The sequence below is a fragment of the Gossypium arboreum genome, chromosome 5 (assembly GCF_025698485.1).
Source record: "Gossypium arboreum isolate Shixiya-1 chromosome 5, ASM2569848v2, whole genome shotgun sequence".
Taxonomy (NCBI): Eukaryota; Viridiplantae; Streptophyta; class Magnoliopsida; order Malvales; family Malvaceae; genus Gossypium; species Gossypium arboreum.
In genome coordinates, this window is record NC_069074.1 from 71,557,429 (window position 1) to 71,574,909 (window position 17,481).

Consider the following 17,481-nt stretch of genomic DNA (forward strand, 5'->3'; position numbering starts at 1 on the left):
GCTAGCAATGATATATATATAAACATATGAGTTCATAAGGTTATAAATGGTTCTCATACACACATGGATGAAATAATATAAGTATGGTAAGGAAAATATGCATATTGATGTGCCATATGGTATATTAATTAAGGATATATGATATTATGTAATAGGTATTTGTGATGTTAAAGTAGAGTTTTCTTACATGAGGAACTATGTTCATAATATGATAGTGAAGGAAAATAAAAGGGAGTGATAGGAAATATTGTATTGAAAGGAAATAAAGATGTTATAAACTTAGTCATTAATATTTTGCACTAAAACAGTCTTACATAATAGCTGTAGTCTGATTTTGAAAATCCACCAAAAATTTTTAAGTTGAATTAGAGGTTGAATTAAATATGAAATTAAATCCTATTGAGTCTAGTTTCATATAAAGAAAACTTTGTAAGCAAAAGAATTTCATATTAAGAGATATTTGAATTTGTGTAAGATAGAGTCAGGATCATTTTGAAATCCCTTGTTCTGATTTGATAAAATCATTAAAAATTATAAAAAAATAATTATGAGTTATAATTTATATTCTTAGAATCCTTGATGAGTCTATTTTCAAAATAAATAAACAAGAACATCATTCGAATCTTTTACTAAGAGATAATAATTTTTTTGTGAATAGGGGTCAGGACTGTTGGACAGTGAAATAAGGGTGAATTTAAAGAATAAACTGTACTTATTGGCTGGACCAAAAATTCTGAAAATTTTATGGTAAGAAGATATATGAGTCTAGTTTCAGGAAAAATTAGCCGTTCTCAATTTGGAGTTCTTTAGCTCAATATATAAATAATTTAATGACTATGAATCAGGTGGACAATTTTGTTATGAACATAGGAAAATTTTTGAAATTATGTGTAATAATTCTATAAACTTCGGTAACATCTTGTAACCCTATTCCGGCGACGGATACGGGTTAGGGGTGTTACACAATCTTCATCTAGAAAACCAACACAATTAACAAGTAAGGTTCATAGCACACTAAAACACCAATTGTGCGCAAGGAAAACTAAAAACCTTATCATAAAAAAAATGATACTTACACTAAGATTTAATTACGATCAACTCTATTGAAACACCATGCAAATGATCACACAAAAGACAGTAGCACAAAAAGGCAAAAAAAATGGTAGAAAGGAAAAGAATAGAAGAACAAAAAGAAAAGAAAAGAGAAAAGGAAAAACTAATGTAAAAGGAACTGGGGAAGAAACTTGGAACGTAAGAGAGAAGAATGGAAAAGTGGGACGGCAGTTGGAAGAATTTTGGGGAAATTTTGATTTTTTTAAAAAAAATAAATCATATAAAATCCTATCTAAACTACTAACTAACCACCTATCAAATTACTCAGCAGTTAAATTTGATTGAAACTCTGACAAGTATGGACGGCAACGGAAGATTCTAAACAAAAATTTATTCCGCTCGCACGCACAAAATTCAAACACGGGACCTCTAAGTAAGCTAAGGTCTTACCACTAAACCAACAAGCTCATTCTTGTCAATAGTTGAGCTAAAATAATATATAAGCCAGATATTCAAAAATAGGGGTTGTAACAAAAATTCAAGGGAAAGGTTTCGAACTTAGAACTTTGCACACTATAACGCCCCGAATTTTGGGCCTAGAAGTTTTAGGATTTGAGCATAGGGACAATGAGGAGGTTGTACATATGTGTTTAGTCATGCAATTTAGTGACAGAATAGGCCTGTTGGTCTAGTGGTTGGATGAGTGTCAGTGTACCCCGAGGTTTTAGGTTCTAGTCTTGGGGTGCGCATTTTTTGGAAAGCCTTTTTATTTTTTATTTTTTATTTTATTTTGTTTTGTTTTTTATTTAGTTAATAATTATAATCTTTTAAAATTATTAAATTATGTGTTTAGGATATAAGTTTATTTTTATTTTTCATTTTTTTTCGTTTTCACGTTCTGCTATGTCTCTTCTCTTTTTGCTTTTCTTTTCGCTTTTGATAAAATTACTCAAAGATCGTTTTGGTTTTTGGCATCGGGGATTTCTGCTCAACTGTCATTTCCTTCATCGTCGAAATAGGTGTGGGATTCAAACCTTGACTACTTTTCTTTTGTTTTGTAAGTAATTGTTTCGACTTTTTGAAATAGTGCTTTAACTCCTTGGTTTTGGAGTTTTGATGGCTGAAAGGAAGTGCGATACTCCATTTTTTGATATATTTTTTATGTTGCTAAGGTTGGGGACTTAATTGGTGGCTAAAGCAATATTTTCGGGGCTGTTTAAGGGTGGTTTGGTGACCATTCAGGCAGCCACACGGGCGTGTGTTGACTCACACGGCCATGTGAAATCGGGCGTTAGGTTTTGCAGGCTGAATTGGGTGCCACACTGCCGTGTGGCCGATTTGGGGATTTTTGTCGATTTTCACATAGCCGTGTCCTTTCGGCACATGGTCGTGTGGGTTTAGGAATGAGGGATTCTGAGCTTTGGTGTTACACGGCCGTGTGACTGATTTGGGGATTTAGGGATCCCATACGATTATGTGTTTCGGTACACACGGGCGTGTGAGATCCTCATATGGCCGTGTCTGCCCTGTACTTGAGTTACACGGTTTGTTCACATGGTTGTGTCCTTACTTCACAAGGTGTGTATCTCTGTCACACAGCCGTGTGCATCTCTTCACCCGGGTATTTAGACCCCTAAACGACTTGGATTGTCCCACACGGCTGGGGCACACGAGCATGTGGCCCCATCTCATCAAATATTGATTTTAGGTCAATTTAATTGAAATTGTGACTCTGTGTGTTTCATCCCTTGGCTAAGCTTTAGTAAGGGTAATTATGTCTCTGTTCTAACTTCAGTTTAGGTAACATTTTAATTGGTTACGTAACATGTTTGATTCTGAACCCGGTTGATGGGGTGTGTGTGAGCAATATCGTTCTGTCTAATTGTCTGATTAGGCGTCACTGTTCTGCGAGGTTACATTTCTGTTGAATCTTAATTGGGTAGGTAAGTATTCACCTTTCTGATTCTGACTGACTGTACGTGAGTTCTGTCTCCGAATGACTGTCTATAACCTTGTACTCTAATTTTGTTCATCTATTTGCACACATACATATGCATATAATGTTTTTGGGTAGGATTTTGAAGAGAAGGAAAACTAAACTGGTAGTTTATTTGCTTGCTGAATGCCCTAATACCCAAAGGGTCGTGGGCTATCCCAACACCCTGAGGGTCGTGGACTATGTTGATAGCAGATTACCATATTGCACTGTACCACATTTACGTCAGCTTCACTGCGTATTCCCACTATCTGATTTGGCAGCTCATACTGCATGTCTGTACAGTGGTTTACCGCATGGCACCATACAGCTTACTATTAGCCCCAATACCCAGAGGGTTGTGGACATTATTGGAGTGCAAGGTTGGATGGGTTTTACAGTCCTATGTGGCGTAATTGGTCGGATGAGCTCAAATAGCTCTTATTTGGAGTGATGGGGATCGGAGAGGTGTGTTCACTGGATGGGTGGGTTTTATAACTGAACAACATTCATACGCATTGGTCTGACTGCACTGATTGACTAAAAAGTACCTATGTCTGGTGCACTTCGTGAACTCTGAATGTTTTGTCTGACTGATAGTACTTGTGACTGTTAGTGAGTTGTTATGGCTCGAATTTTAATAACTGTCGGAACTTCTGTTTTGAGCCTACCATATGGATTTGTATAGTGCTGTAAGTATGTTCTACTTTTGAACTATTTTCTGGCTTTTTGTATCTGATTCTGTAGTTAGACGGTTTTGATCTCACACTGAGCTCGAGCAGCTCACCCCCTGTTCTATTTCCCTTTCAGGTACCCTTCTGAATTTTGACGCTGAACTCGGTATGCAGAGGTCTTAAACGGTCATGGTTTCAAAAGCTTATTTTGGTTCTACTTTCTAAATTTTATTTTGATTATACTATTTTTGAGTTGTAAGGTTTTATAAGAATGTGGTACAGTTTCCGCTTCAAATTTTCATTCATACATTTATTCTGGTTATTTATCAAACTTAACGATAACCTTATTCAATGGATTTTAAACGATTAAATGTTTTGGTTCGTAAAGATATGAATGGTTTTGGAAACGAAATTAAGGTCGACTAGTTTTGTAGATTTTTCTCACGATCACTTCGGTGACCAATGTAGCATCCTGAATTCGAACTAAACTCCTAGGTCGGGTTTAGGTGTTACACACACATAAACACATCACTCAACCACTTAACTAAATCAATTCACTTGACATGTTTTAACAATTTAAAAACAAGAATTTTGGGCCGTTATATCTCTACCCTCCTTAAAGAAATTTCGGCCTCAAAATTTACCTAACTCAAATAGATATGGGTATTGCTATCGAATCGAGTCCTCCGGTTCCCAAGTAGCTTCCTCAGCACCATGATTCCACCACAGAACCTTAACCAAAAGAATAGTCTTCCTTATCAAGACCTTTACCTCTCGTCCCAAAATCTGTACTAGCTCCTCCTCAAAAGTTAAATCTAGCCTCACTTTTATCTCCTCAAATTATTAAAAATCTCGTGAATAGAATGTACGTCTCTAAATGCAATAACAAGAGCCAATGTAATCAATGAGCTAAACAATGCACATAAGAAGCTAAAAGACAACCATTAAGAAATAATGATTTCCATTCCTCACACATACTTCATCAAGAATATTCTAAATATAAAGACTATGACGAGAGAGAACATCACATATTTCATTCTTAAGAGTTAATGATGATGTATCTCTAACATGAACAGGGTCAAATAAATGCTCCCTAATAAAGCCATCTCTATTAACAAATCTTAAAACAAGAGCCATTTGTTCTCTTTTCGATTCATCACGAGCTTTATCAACACTGATGTAAAATTTTGAGTCTCCAATATCTTCACGAATCTTTTTAAGCACTTTATTAATAAGAACATGCAAAATCTTCTTTTAAATTGAAGAAGAGACATATTTAGTGGTTTTAGGAGCATTTTCCAACACAACATTTTTAACATCTCCATTATAGGAAGCTAAAAGTTGAATCAACTTAATAAAATTACCGTAATTTTTTTTAATCAAGTGTAATGACCACGGGTAATCAGAAAGTGTATTTTTGGGTCTCCGTTTTCGTAAAACAAATTCGTAAATATTTATTAAAAATATTTACGAAGTTAATTGTGTGGTTAATTAGGTTTTGACTAGGTAAATTAGCTTAAATTAAGGGTAATTAGGTATAAGGATTAAATTGAATATAGGGTGAAAGTTTAATTATATATTAAAGAAAAGTAAATAGACTAATTAAGCAAATAAACCATAAATTGACAATTGTATGCTAATGGTAATTTACATGTGTAATAATATTATATATAATAATATACATAATACATAATATTTAAGTTTAAATATTATAATATATTATATTATTATAATAATAAATTAAAATAAAACAAACAAATAAAGAAATAAAAGAAAAGAAAGAACAAGAAGAAAACGAAACCAGGGAAAGAAAGAAAGAAAAAGGAGAAAGAAAAATAAAAAGTAGGGTTTCAAGTTCAAAGCTTAATTGGTAAGTTTAATTTAGTCCCTTTTCATGTTTTTTTTTTCATTTTAGAGTTCTAGTATTAAATATTACATAATCTATGTTGAAATTTTAAAAATATTGAATTTTTATATAGTGCTCATGTTGAATAATTTGAGTATTTGGGACTAAATTGATAGAATATTAAGTTAGAAATGAAAAAGGGATTGAATTGTAAAATAAAGTATAAGTTTTGAGTTATAGGGACTAAATTGAGAAAATTTTGAAATTTAGGGATTTAAGTGAAATTAGAGAATTAAATTTAGTCTAAAATGGAAATTGAATGAAAATATGAAATTAGTTTTAGAGAAATAAAGTTAGTCTCGGTTTAGGGACTAAATTGGAATTTAGGCAAAAGTTGAGTACAAATTGAAATATTCAATATGAAATTATAATGTATTGATGAATTTCAATTGTTTCAATTTCGTCGCTAAAGTTATGCAGGAGACCTCGGCTAAGAAAAGAAAAGATAAAGTTAACAAGGAGTAGCTCGGAAATTACGGTTTGTATTTCTATAATCCGAATTTAGTAATTATTATTCGTTATGATTTGATTAAATGTTCATGGTAAGTAGTTGAATTGAGTATATGATATTTAGATATTGATTTAATTTAAATTAATCTTATGAGTATATGTGATTATTTGAAATGATATGAATGTTGATTGAAATTGAAAAGTGATTTGAAAACCCTATTAACGGTATCGGGCTGAATCAGATATAGATGGCATGCCATAGGATTGGAAGTGTTCAGGAATACTTCGACTTTGATAAGACACTGAGTGTCATATTATTACTTCGGATAAATTCGATGAGGTACTGGGTACCAATTTACTTCGGCATGGCCGATGAGACACTGGGTATCAACTTACTGCTTTGAATTATCCGATAAGGCACTAGGTGCCAAATTGGTGTGTTTTGGTTGGATCCGTGTATCTCTCAGGGTCCGAATCATGTTAATAGGGAAAAATAGAGGAAAAAGATACTATGAATGGAGCTAAAAACTTTGAATGTGGAATGAAAATGAATTGTGTATCATATTGAGAAAAGTTATTTGAATAGCAAGTGATGAGAATTGGAAATGCCAAAAATGATATATTTATGAAATTGATTATTTGAATGATATTTGTTATGGTAAGATTAATTGAATAACTATGGTTATTGTGTGATTTAAATGTATATGTTATATTAATTTACCTTTAAGCATTCGGATTATAGAAATACCATTGAGTTCATACTTACCATACGGTTTGTTTTCCGTGCGCAGGTTAGGTGTTAAAGTTGAATGTCGATTCAGCATCCACAACGATCTTGAAACCCAAACATGGTGAAATATATTTCTTTTTGGTAATGGCATGTACCTAGGTTGTTTTGTGTAGGCCATTTTAGGAAATGATTGCAAATAATGTTATAATATGAATTTGATTGAATATATATATATGAACATATGTGTTATGTTTAAAGTCATCAAATGGTATATTTTGGTTAAAAATTGGTATAAACTTAGAATTGGTTTGTATGGTGTTTTAATAGATTGTTTTGATAATATATGTAAAGTACCTATGAAAGTACATTGGTTAGGTCATTAGGTTGATTGTTTGGACATGTTTTAGACGTATTTAAATATGTTTTGGATTGGTTTAACGATTGGTTTTTGAAATGTTTGTTGTTCAAGATTGCAGGGTTAGTAAACTTGATGTATAAAGTTCATTGTGAGTCCACACGGCCAGGCACACGAACGTGTGACTAGACTGTGGGAGACATATGGCTATCACATGGGCGTGTGGTTCGGCCGTATGTCCCCTGCAACTTTAAAATTTCAAACAAAATGCTCAGGTATTTTCACACAGGCAGAGACATGGGCGTGTGTCTCAACCATGTAAGGCACACAGCCTAGCACACGGGCGTGTGGTTGGCCATGTGACCTAAGTCAGAGAGTTGCACGAGGTCGGACATGACCTGCGGCATGGGCGTGTCTTATGATCACATGGGCGTGTCCCTTAGCCACACAGGCATATGTGCCCTGCATCTAAGAAAAATTTTGAAATTTCACAAAAAATTTCTAAACTACCCGATTAAGTCCCGATTTATTTCTAACACGTATTTTGGGCCTCGATGGCTCATTATAGGGACATTATGATTGAATTATGATGTTTATGTGTGGATAATTATCTAATACTCGTATTTGATCTGAAAAGTCAGGTAATACTCCATACCCCTATTCCGTGACAGATAAGGGTTAGGGGGTGTTACATCAAGTGTCTCATCATGACCTCAAAAATCACAAGCTTGAAATGCAAGCCACCGGAAATCATCTATAAAAGTCTTAACTCATAACATATTATTCAAAATTCGTTGTGAACTTTATTGATGCATTACTTTATCAATATGCTCAAATTATTTTATCAAATCCGCACAAAACTTCATGGCATCATTATGTGGTGAACAAGGATCATCTCCAATGTGATTATGAAATGCAAAATTCTTCCCAGAATTAACTTTTTCCCAACTTGTAAATCCTTTAATAGTGAACACATCCCAACTGGGTTGCCTGACGGGTTTCATGTGAAAAAGGTAACATGGAAAACAATATGCAACATCCTTAGTTTGAGAATACTCAAGCTAAGAAGAAAATCAGTAAACCAAGAATATTGAAAATGCATAGGATGTTTTCCTAGTGATTATGGATAATTAGAGAGATGAATTTGATACGAATATGCTCTCAAGTAAGCTTGTCAAACTTCATCTCGTTGATTAATTGGATATTCCCACATTGGTCGATGTAACCCCAGATTATGTTCTATAAGAGGATAATTAACATCTTTAACATCAATAGACAGATTCTAGAGGAGATTGAGTACAATTTTAATGCTCAAGCTTAGGGGATTTGGGTGGTATACTATTTTTGTAGTATCGACTTCTTTATTTCTAAGAAAAGAGTCTAATTTTTATTTTTTTCATGAACAATAAATTCACGCAACATATAATCACATATATAAATATGTTAGTTTAAATTTATATATTTTATTTTGCTTCCAATAAGAAACATAATAGCAGTTCCACTCCATTACAAGTTTGCAAGATATAAATATTTATATTTTTATGTGTATATATACACCTACAAACTTACTATATATATACATCCACTACGTTACAAGTTTTGTAAGATAATTTACATATATACACCTTCTACTTTATAAAGCTAAAATTGTTAATATCAAAGAAACATCCTTTGAAATAATGTTTTTAGTATATTTATTTTTGTATAAAATTTTAAAATTATTAAAAATATATATGTCATGAAGTTTAAGCTTATTTATCATTTTATTGAGTTGAGCGGGTCATGAAAAATAGAGAACTAAAAACATGACCAAAAAAAAAAAAAATCTTATAAATTTGCCAAAGAGAATGGTAGTCTCCTTCCTTTATCTTTGTTTAAATTTGTGAAATCCAGCCAAACTTGTAATGAGTTTATGATGCTACAAACAAAAATATAAAAAGAAATCAAATAGAAAAACAAAATTACAATTAAAAAATACGAATATTTACAATAATAATTTATAAACCTCAACTTCAAAGAGAATTGAGAAAGAAACTTGAAGTTTGATATTTCGTAATCGAGATTTAAGATTCAAGTTTTGTGAATAAAAATATAATATTGGGAGAGTTTTGCACTTTGTCTAGAGTTGTATCTTTGACATGATTTTAAATTTAATTAAGTCTCAATTTAAACATCAAAAATTTTACAGAAGATAAATAAATAAATAAATTACAACCCCAATCTTAACAGTAAAATAGACATCATATACTAATATATAAGTTTACTTTTAATGTTAGAAATTAAAATTGAGTTAATATTTGATATCATGTAAGTAAAATAATTTAATTTCACTAGTTTTTTAATACTGGCACGCGCACGTCTTACTTTTTTATGCTTAAAGTTTTATATTTTTACTATATCTTAAATGAGTATGTGTCACACATTAAACCATATTTAAACTCAATTAAATGTGTATAAAATAATTTCCATAAAAGCTTACTTAAATTTTTTTATTTTATAAATACGATTAAAATAATCAATGTCTTAATGTTTATTACTAATAATAAATGGGTTATGTTATACTCCAACTCCCTATACGGAATATAATTGTACTTTTCATATTTTAAAATTTATATTCAATTATTAATATTTATCTTTTAAATTCACTAGTTTAACATTTTGAAATATAAAAAGTCAGAGTGATTTACCTTTATTGAAGTTTTTATGAAAACATATGTTGTAATTTAGCAAGGGGTAGAAAATAGTGAGAGACCTAATTTGGATTAAACAAATTTACTTTTGCAATGAATTTACTAAATAATCTTTTGGTAATCTATTATGTTTAGAGAGATAATTGTAAACAAATAACAAATACCTATTTTATAAGTATAATCTCTTAAAAATATTCCCAAACTTTTGATTTTGGGTAGCTTAAAAGTGCAATATTTTATCCGGTTTATCACAGGAAGATAAGTCATTTTATCAACTCCAATTTTTGAATTTAAGTCATGCTGGATAGAGGTTGAGTCACGCAAATATTAACTCCTCTTCATCAACTTAAAATCCAAACAATTTTTTACACATCTTTGTTCTTCAAGTAAATAAACTTTGCCCAGTTTTTATAATAATTATCTTGTATCTCCTACTTAACTTTGTAATCTTTAGAAAATCTTATTAAAACTCATTTTGTAATACAAAGTTGTAGGGAAAGTTTGATAGTTTCTAAAAGATTTAAAATAATAAAACAAACAAAATTATATAAAAATAAATTTATACTTTTAAATTCAAAAGGTAAATTGATTATATTCCTTGAAATAAAAATAAAGAAACTAAATTTTAAATACACAAATAATATAAAGATTTAAGGAAATGATTGAATGAAACAGAGATATCACTTTATTATTTATCTCTTACCAATTATTTAATGTCATTTCAGCATTTTTTCATGTCACTAATACATTATTTTAGTAATATTTTAACACAAGTTCTAGATCTTAAACCCTAAAGTTAAAATTTTGAAACCTTAAACCCTGCAAGATGCATGGTTATAGGGTTTCAGGTATAAGATCAAAGATTTTAAAATTTAAGATTCAAGATTGAAGGTTTAAGTTAAAATTTATTAAAATGATGTGTCATCCACGTAGAAAAAGATATTAAAATAACATTAAATAATTAATGAAAGATACATAAAAATAATGTGATGTGTATATTTTATACAACACTTTTTTCAAAGGTTTAGTGCATATTTTAATCAAATAAATAGTATTATAATTTATTAATGAAAATGAGGATAATTTACAAATTTCGTCCAGACTAAGAATTTTCACGTATAAGCAGTCTCATCGTTTCTAAATAAATAAACGCGTTAACACAGTCAGGTTGAATCGTCAACCCGCTCTTCGGAGACGATGCCGGAGTCAGCATCCTACCAAATATCACACTCACATTTCGTTAAGTTCCTTAACGGCGACATCACCATCCTCAGATCACCCACTGTCGCCAACTTCTCCGTGACGTCACCCCTTATGTAAACCTTCTCGACGCCGTCCGCATTGATCGCTGCGATTTTCTCCACTGATTGTTGCGGCCTCCATTCTGCTACAATAGCCGGTACCCTACAACGAAGGCGAGTACCCACGCGCCTACAGCAGCTCGTCCAGATAACGAGTCAACACCAGCAGAAATGATGACCGCGGGCGATGACAACGGTGCAGAAATCGCTTGAAAGCCGTCCTTGCAGCCGAAAATGGAAGCGGCATTCGTTCCTTTGTTAGCGTCGTACACGTTTAAAGCGTCCTTGCTTTCGACACCAAACCCGAACTTTAGATTGTCCCATAGTTTCACTACGCTTTTCCCTCTGCTTAGCTCCTCACTGCTTCGCCTATTTGGAATGGTAAAATAACTCTTTCGCCACTCGTCGCCTACAAGATGACCGGATTCAGACTCTCTAACACGAAAATCCTCGTCAACTTGTCGCCAGGTCCTGGAAGTAAACGACAGTTCCTCATATTCTGGTTCATCGTCCGACGAGGAATCAGTGTCAGTGTCGAAATCTGTATCATATAGAAGAGGTTGGGATGGTAAAGAATGGTGTCGCCGGAATCCGATGATGAAAGTCTTGAGTTTATTGATAATGGTAGATAGCGAAGCTATTAGGGCAAGAATCAAAGCTCCCAACTTAAAAAAGCTATGGGTTTCATAGATTTTCTGAATCCCAGAAAGCAAATGATGTGGGGAATTGAAAGGTGGGTAGTTTAGAGGGGTAATGCCGGCCGTTTCAAAATCGCTTATTCTGTTGATAACTGGAACTTCCATGGATTGTGTTAAAAAAAGATGTTGAATACTTAGAATTATACCTAGAGTTTTGGAGATAAGAAATGGAAGTTTGTGAAGGTGGTAAGGTTATGATGGCGGAATACATAAATAACAATGTGGTAGAGAATATTGGGGACACGTTAGAAAAAGGAAGGAGGCTTTTGTTGGGAGGGATGGGATGGATGAGTCAGCAACAAATGGCCCAGCCATGAGAGTTTTCTTTTTCTGGGTTTCATTTTTAAAATTTTAAAATTCAAATTTAGATAAAATTTTGAGGGTTACAATCTAATACCACCCGCGGTTGAACACCGGCATTTCCTACGAAGTCAAGGAAAGATTTGTTTGTAGAAAATGAATATAGATGTCTAGGCATCGGAGTTGAAATCCATGTGCCTGCTCTGCGTTGTTATTTGCTAGACGGCAACCCAATTAATTAATTATTTTGTTCAACTTATTTAGCTCATGAAAATCGTGCCATAATTGATTTCTGCATTTTATCTGTTATTATATAGTCAACTAGAGTGGAATGACAATATAACCAATCCATCACCATCAAACATATGTGAACTCATATTAACAAACTGCTTGCTTTATAATTTTTCTTTTTTATCAAAATCATATTTACTCCCCTTTGAAGAATCTCATCAAACAAATTTCAAACTTTTTCAAGGCTTTAAACAATTTTTTTTTTTTAAATTATATCACACCTTTCCTCGGGTATTAAAACAAACAAATACATGAAAGGGATTCTCGAGCATGATTTAAAAATACCAACTTTTGGAGTGCAATAGACCTTGTAAGCTATTAATTACTGTTAGAATTAAGTGATTTAAATTCTTATTTAAATAAAATACGATGGAAAATAAAATAAAAGTAAAATTCATATAGAACTAGACTTCTTTTATTTTATTTTATAATAAAGTTTTTAAACCTTATTAAACTCCATCTATTTTATATTGATTAGGATAAGGTGTTTCAATCTTACTAGAATATGGCTTTGCAAGCCTATAAATAGACATAGTCTATTCCTCTTGTATTTGAGTCAAATTTTTTCGACATAGTGAATTTTCTTCTCCTCTGCCCGTGGTTTTTTCCCGAAAGGGTTTCTACGTAAAATTTATGTGTTCTTTATTTTATTTATTTTATTTTATTTTATTTTTCACAAATTGGTATCGAGCTTAGGGTTATTCATCTCGATCACGGTAATGGCGTCTTTGAAGTATGAAATTCATTGTTGGATCGCAACACCGATTTGCGTTGTGGCAAATTAAGATGCAAGCGTTCTTGCAGATGGATCTGGAGGATGCCTGCTAGGATAGATAAGATGCCTTCGACATTAACAGATGAAGAGAAGAAGCGTAAGGATCGAAAGGCATTAACACAATTACATCGCATTTGTCCAACGAAATTTTGCAGGATGTGATGAAAGAGAAAGCTGCATTGCATTATGGAAGAGGCTAGAACAAATATGTATGTCGAAAACTCTAAGCAAGTTGCATATAAAGCAGCGTCTTTATGCTCATCGTTTGGAGGAAGGTGAGTCTGTACACGAACACTTAACAGTGTTTAAAGAAATTCTCTCAAACTTGGAGGCCATGGAGGTTCAGTATGATAAGGAAGATCTAGGGTTGATTCTACTTTGTTCGTTGCCCGTCTTATTCAACCTTTAGAGACACGATTTTATATAGTCTGAGTCTCTCACAGTTGATGAGGTTTATGATTCTTTAACCTCGTATGATAAGATGAAGCATCTTGTGGTTAAACCCGACTCTCACAGAGAGGGTCTCATTGTTCGTGGGAAACAAGATCGGAATACTGATGATGATCGTGGTAGGACACAAGAACGAAATCCTCGTGGTAAATCTAAGGGTAGATCAAAGTCTTCAAATAGAGGTAAAACTTGTAACTTCTGCAAGAAGAAAGGGCACATTAAATTTGAGTGCTATAAGCTACAAAATAAGATTAAAAGGAGGCTGCGAATCAAAAGGAAAACAACCGAAAATTTGGTGAAGTGATGTTGTAGAAGACTACAGCGATGGTGAACTTGAGTCGCTTCATCAATGATTCTAAAGTAAGCGAGAGTGGATACTTGATTCAGTGCACATTCCACATGAGTCCCAACCGGATTGGTTTACAACTTACGAAACAAGATCTCGAAGGTGTTATTTTGATGGGAAATAATGCTTCGTGTAAAATCGCAGTGTTGGAACAATTAAAGTTAAGATGTTTGATGGAGTTGTCGAACACTTAGTGACGTGCGGCATGTTCCGAATTGAAAAGAAATTTAATTTTGTTGAGTACTCTTGATTCAAAAGGGCATGATATACAAATTGAAAGTGGGGTTTTAAAGATTTCAAAGGGTCCCTTGTTGTGATGAAAGGGCGAGAAAGATTGCCAAGTTATATGTTTCTGAGGTTCTATCATTATCGGTGATGCAATTGTCGCTTCCTCTTCCTTGTCGATGATGATGTTACTAAACTTTGGCATATGCGCCTAGGGCATATGAGTGAGAATGGCATGACAGAATTAAGCAAAAGAGGACTTCTTAATGGGCAAAGAATTTGCAAACTGAATTTCTGTAAGCACTGTATTTTTGGGAAGTAAAAGAGAGTTCGATTCACTAGAGGAATCCATAACACGAAGGGAACGTTAGAGTATATTCATTCTGATCTGTGGGGGCCATCCAGAGTGCCTTCGAGAGGTGGAGCTAATTATATGCTAACCTTTATTGATGATTTTTTTAGAAAAGTTTGGGCGTTTTTCCTGAAGCAGAAAAGTGATGTGTTTTCCGCATTTAAGTCTTGGAAAATTATGATTGGAAAACAGAAGGGAAAACAGATAAAATACCTCCGCACAAACAATGGCTTAGAGTTTTGTTCTGATGAGTTTAATAGATTGTGCAAGTCAGAAGGGATCATGAGACACTTGACAGTTCGTCATACTCCACAACAAAACGGCGTTGCAGAACGAATGAACAGAACGATCATGGAGAAGGTTCGATGTATGTTGTCAAATGCCAACTTACCGAAGGCATTTTGGGCGTAAGCGGCCTCATTGCATGTTTTTGATCAACCGATCTCCATCCGCTGCCATTGAGAAAAGACTCCACAAGAGGTATGGTCTCGTAATCCTGCTAATTATTCTGATTTAAATATTTTTGGGTGTCCTGCGTATGCTCATGTTGATAATGGAAAATTGGAACCGAGATCTATTAAATGCATTTTTCTTGGTTATAAAGCTGGTGTAAAAGGGTATAAGTTATGGTGTCCTGAAAATAGAAAAGTTGTGATTAGCAGAGATGTTGTTTTTGATGAAACTTCTATGCTACCTAACTTATCTCTTAAAGACTTCCAATAAAGAAAATCAAAATCAGGTGGAGCATCAGATTAATACAGAGTCAACTCCTCAAGCCAGAACAAAAAATGAGAATAGAGTTGTTTCTTCACCACAATACTCTATCGCCAAAAACAGAACTAGAAGAGAAATTAAACCTCCAAAGAAGTATGTAGAGGTTGATCTAGTTGCTTATGCTTTAAATATGGCTGAAGATATAGATGCGAATCAAGAGCCATCTAATTATTCTGAGGCGGTTAGCTGTGAAGACACAGAAAAGTGGATGTTTGCTATGCAAGAAGAGATGAAATCACTCCACAAAAACAGAACATGGGACCTTGTGAAACTTCTTAAAGGTAAAAAGGTTGTTCGTTGTAAATGGGTGTTTAAAAAGAAAGAAGGGACTCTAGGAGTTGAAGAACCCAGATATAAAGCAAGGCTTGTTGCAAAGGGTTACAGTCAAATTCCAAGAGTGGACTTCACAGATGTGTTCTCTCCAGTTGTTAAGTATAGTTCGATTCGAGCTTTGCTTGGTATTGTGGCCATGCATGATTTGGAGCTTGAGCAGTTAGATGTAAAAACTGCATTTCTGCATGGAGAACTTGAGAAAGATATTTACATGCAACAACGTGGGGTTTTATAGTCTCGAAATAGAGGACTATGTTTGCTTCGAGAAAGCCCTTTACGGTTTGAAACAATCACCAAGACAAAGGGTACAAGAGGTTTGATTCCTTTATGACTTCTCATGATTTCAAAAGAAGTAGTTTAGACAGTTGTGTTTACTTTAAGAGAAAGCAGTGATGGTTCTTTTGTGTATCTACTTCTTTATGTTGATGACATGTTGATAGCGAAAAGATAAAGGAGAGATAAAAAAGTTAAAGCCCAACTAAGTGAAGAATTTGAGATGAAAGATTTAGGACCAGCAAAGAAGATACTTGGTATGGAGATTCTCAGAGATAGAAAAGCAAGTAAATTGTACCTAAGTTAGAAGGGGTACATTGAGAAAGTTCTTTGCAGGTTCAATATGCAGAGTGCTAAGCCTGTTAGTACTCCTTTAGCAGCCCATTTCAGACTTTCATCGGCCTTGTCTCCTCAATCAGATGATGAGATTGAGTACATGTCACATGTTCCATACTCTAGTGCAGTGGGATCTTTCATGAATGCTATGGTTTGTTCACGTCCAGATTTATCATATGCAGTCAGTGCAGTTAGCAGATATATGGCAAATCCCAGTAAAGAACATTGGAAAGCAGTTCAGTGGATTTTAAGATACTTACGAGGCACTACTGATGTTTGCTTACAGTTTGGAAGAACTAAAGATGAAGTTATAGGGTATGTTGATCTTGATTTTCTTGGAGACCTTGATAGAAGAAGATCTCTCACGAGTTACGTCTTTATAATCGGAGGTTGTGCAATTAGTTGGAAAGCCACTTAGCAAACTACGATCGCTTTGTCTACCAAAGTCGAGTACATGGCGATTCTTGAGGCTTGTAAATAAGCTATTTGGTTGAAGGACTATTTAGTGAACTCAATGAAGACCTTCAAATCAGACGATGATTTTGTGACAATGAGTGCCATCTTTCTTACAAAAGATCAAATGTTTCATGAGAGAACAAAACACATTGATATTCGGTATCATTTTGTTCGTGATATTATTGCTCGTGGTGATATTGTTGTGAGCAAAATTAGTACTCATGAAAATCCTGCAGATATGATGACTAAGTCACTTCCTATAACCAAGTTTGAGCATTGCTTAGACTTGGTTGGTGTTCATTGTTGAAGTTAAACCCTTAAGGGTTTTATGGAAGAGGTGGAGAACTTGTTTATTAAAAGTTCGCGATGAAGAACTTGTTCATTGAGAATTTGTGTCAAGGTGGAGATTGTTAGAATTAAGTGACCCAAATTCTTATTTAAATAAAAACGATGGAAAATAAAATAAAAGTAAAATCCATATAGAACTAGACTTCTTTTATTTTATTTTAGAATAAGGTTTTAAACCTTATTAAACTCCATCTATTTTATATTGATTAGGATAAGGTGTTTCAATCCTACTAGAATATGGCTTTGCAAGCCTATAAATAGACATAGTCTATTCCTCTTGTATTTGAGTCAAATTTTTTCGACATAGTGAATTTTCTTCTCCTCTACCCGTAGTTTTTTCCCGAAAAGATTTTCATGTAAATTTTGTGTGTTCTTTATTTTATTTATTTT

The 17,481-nt window shown here is 33.5% G+C and overlaps 1 protein-coding gene across 1 annotated transcript; it reads right to left on the reverse strand.

Annotated features, from left to right (window-relative positions):
- Positions 1 to 10,867: 10,867 nt before the first annotated feature.
- On the reverse strand, positions 10,868 to 12,141 carry LOC108475073 (uncharacterized). Its single transcript, XM_017777076.2, is given in 2 exon segments — positions 10,868 to 11,229; positions 11,232 to 12,141. Coding segments are annotated over 2 exon segments (888 nt in total). The 5' UTR covers positions 11,938 to 12,141; the 3' UTR covers positions 10,868 to 11,047.
- Between the last annotated feature and the right edge of the window lie 5,340 nt (positions 12,142 to 17,481).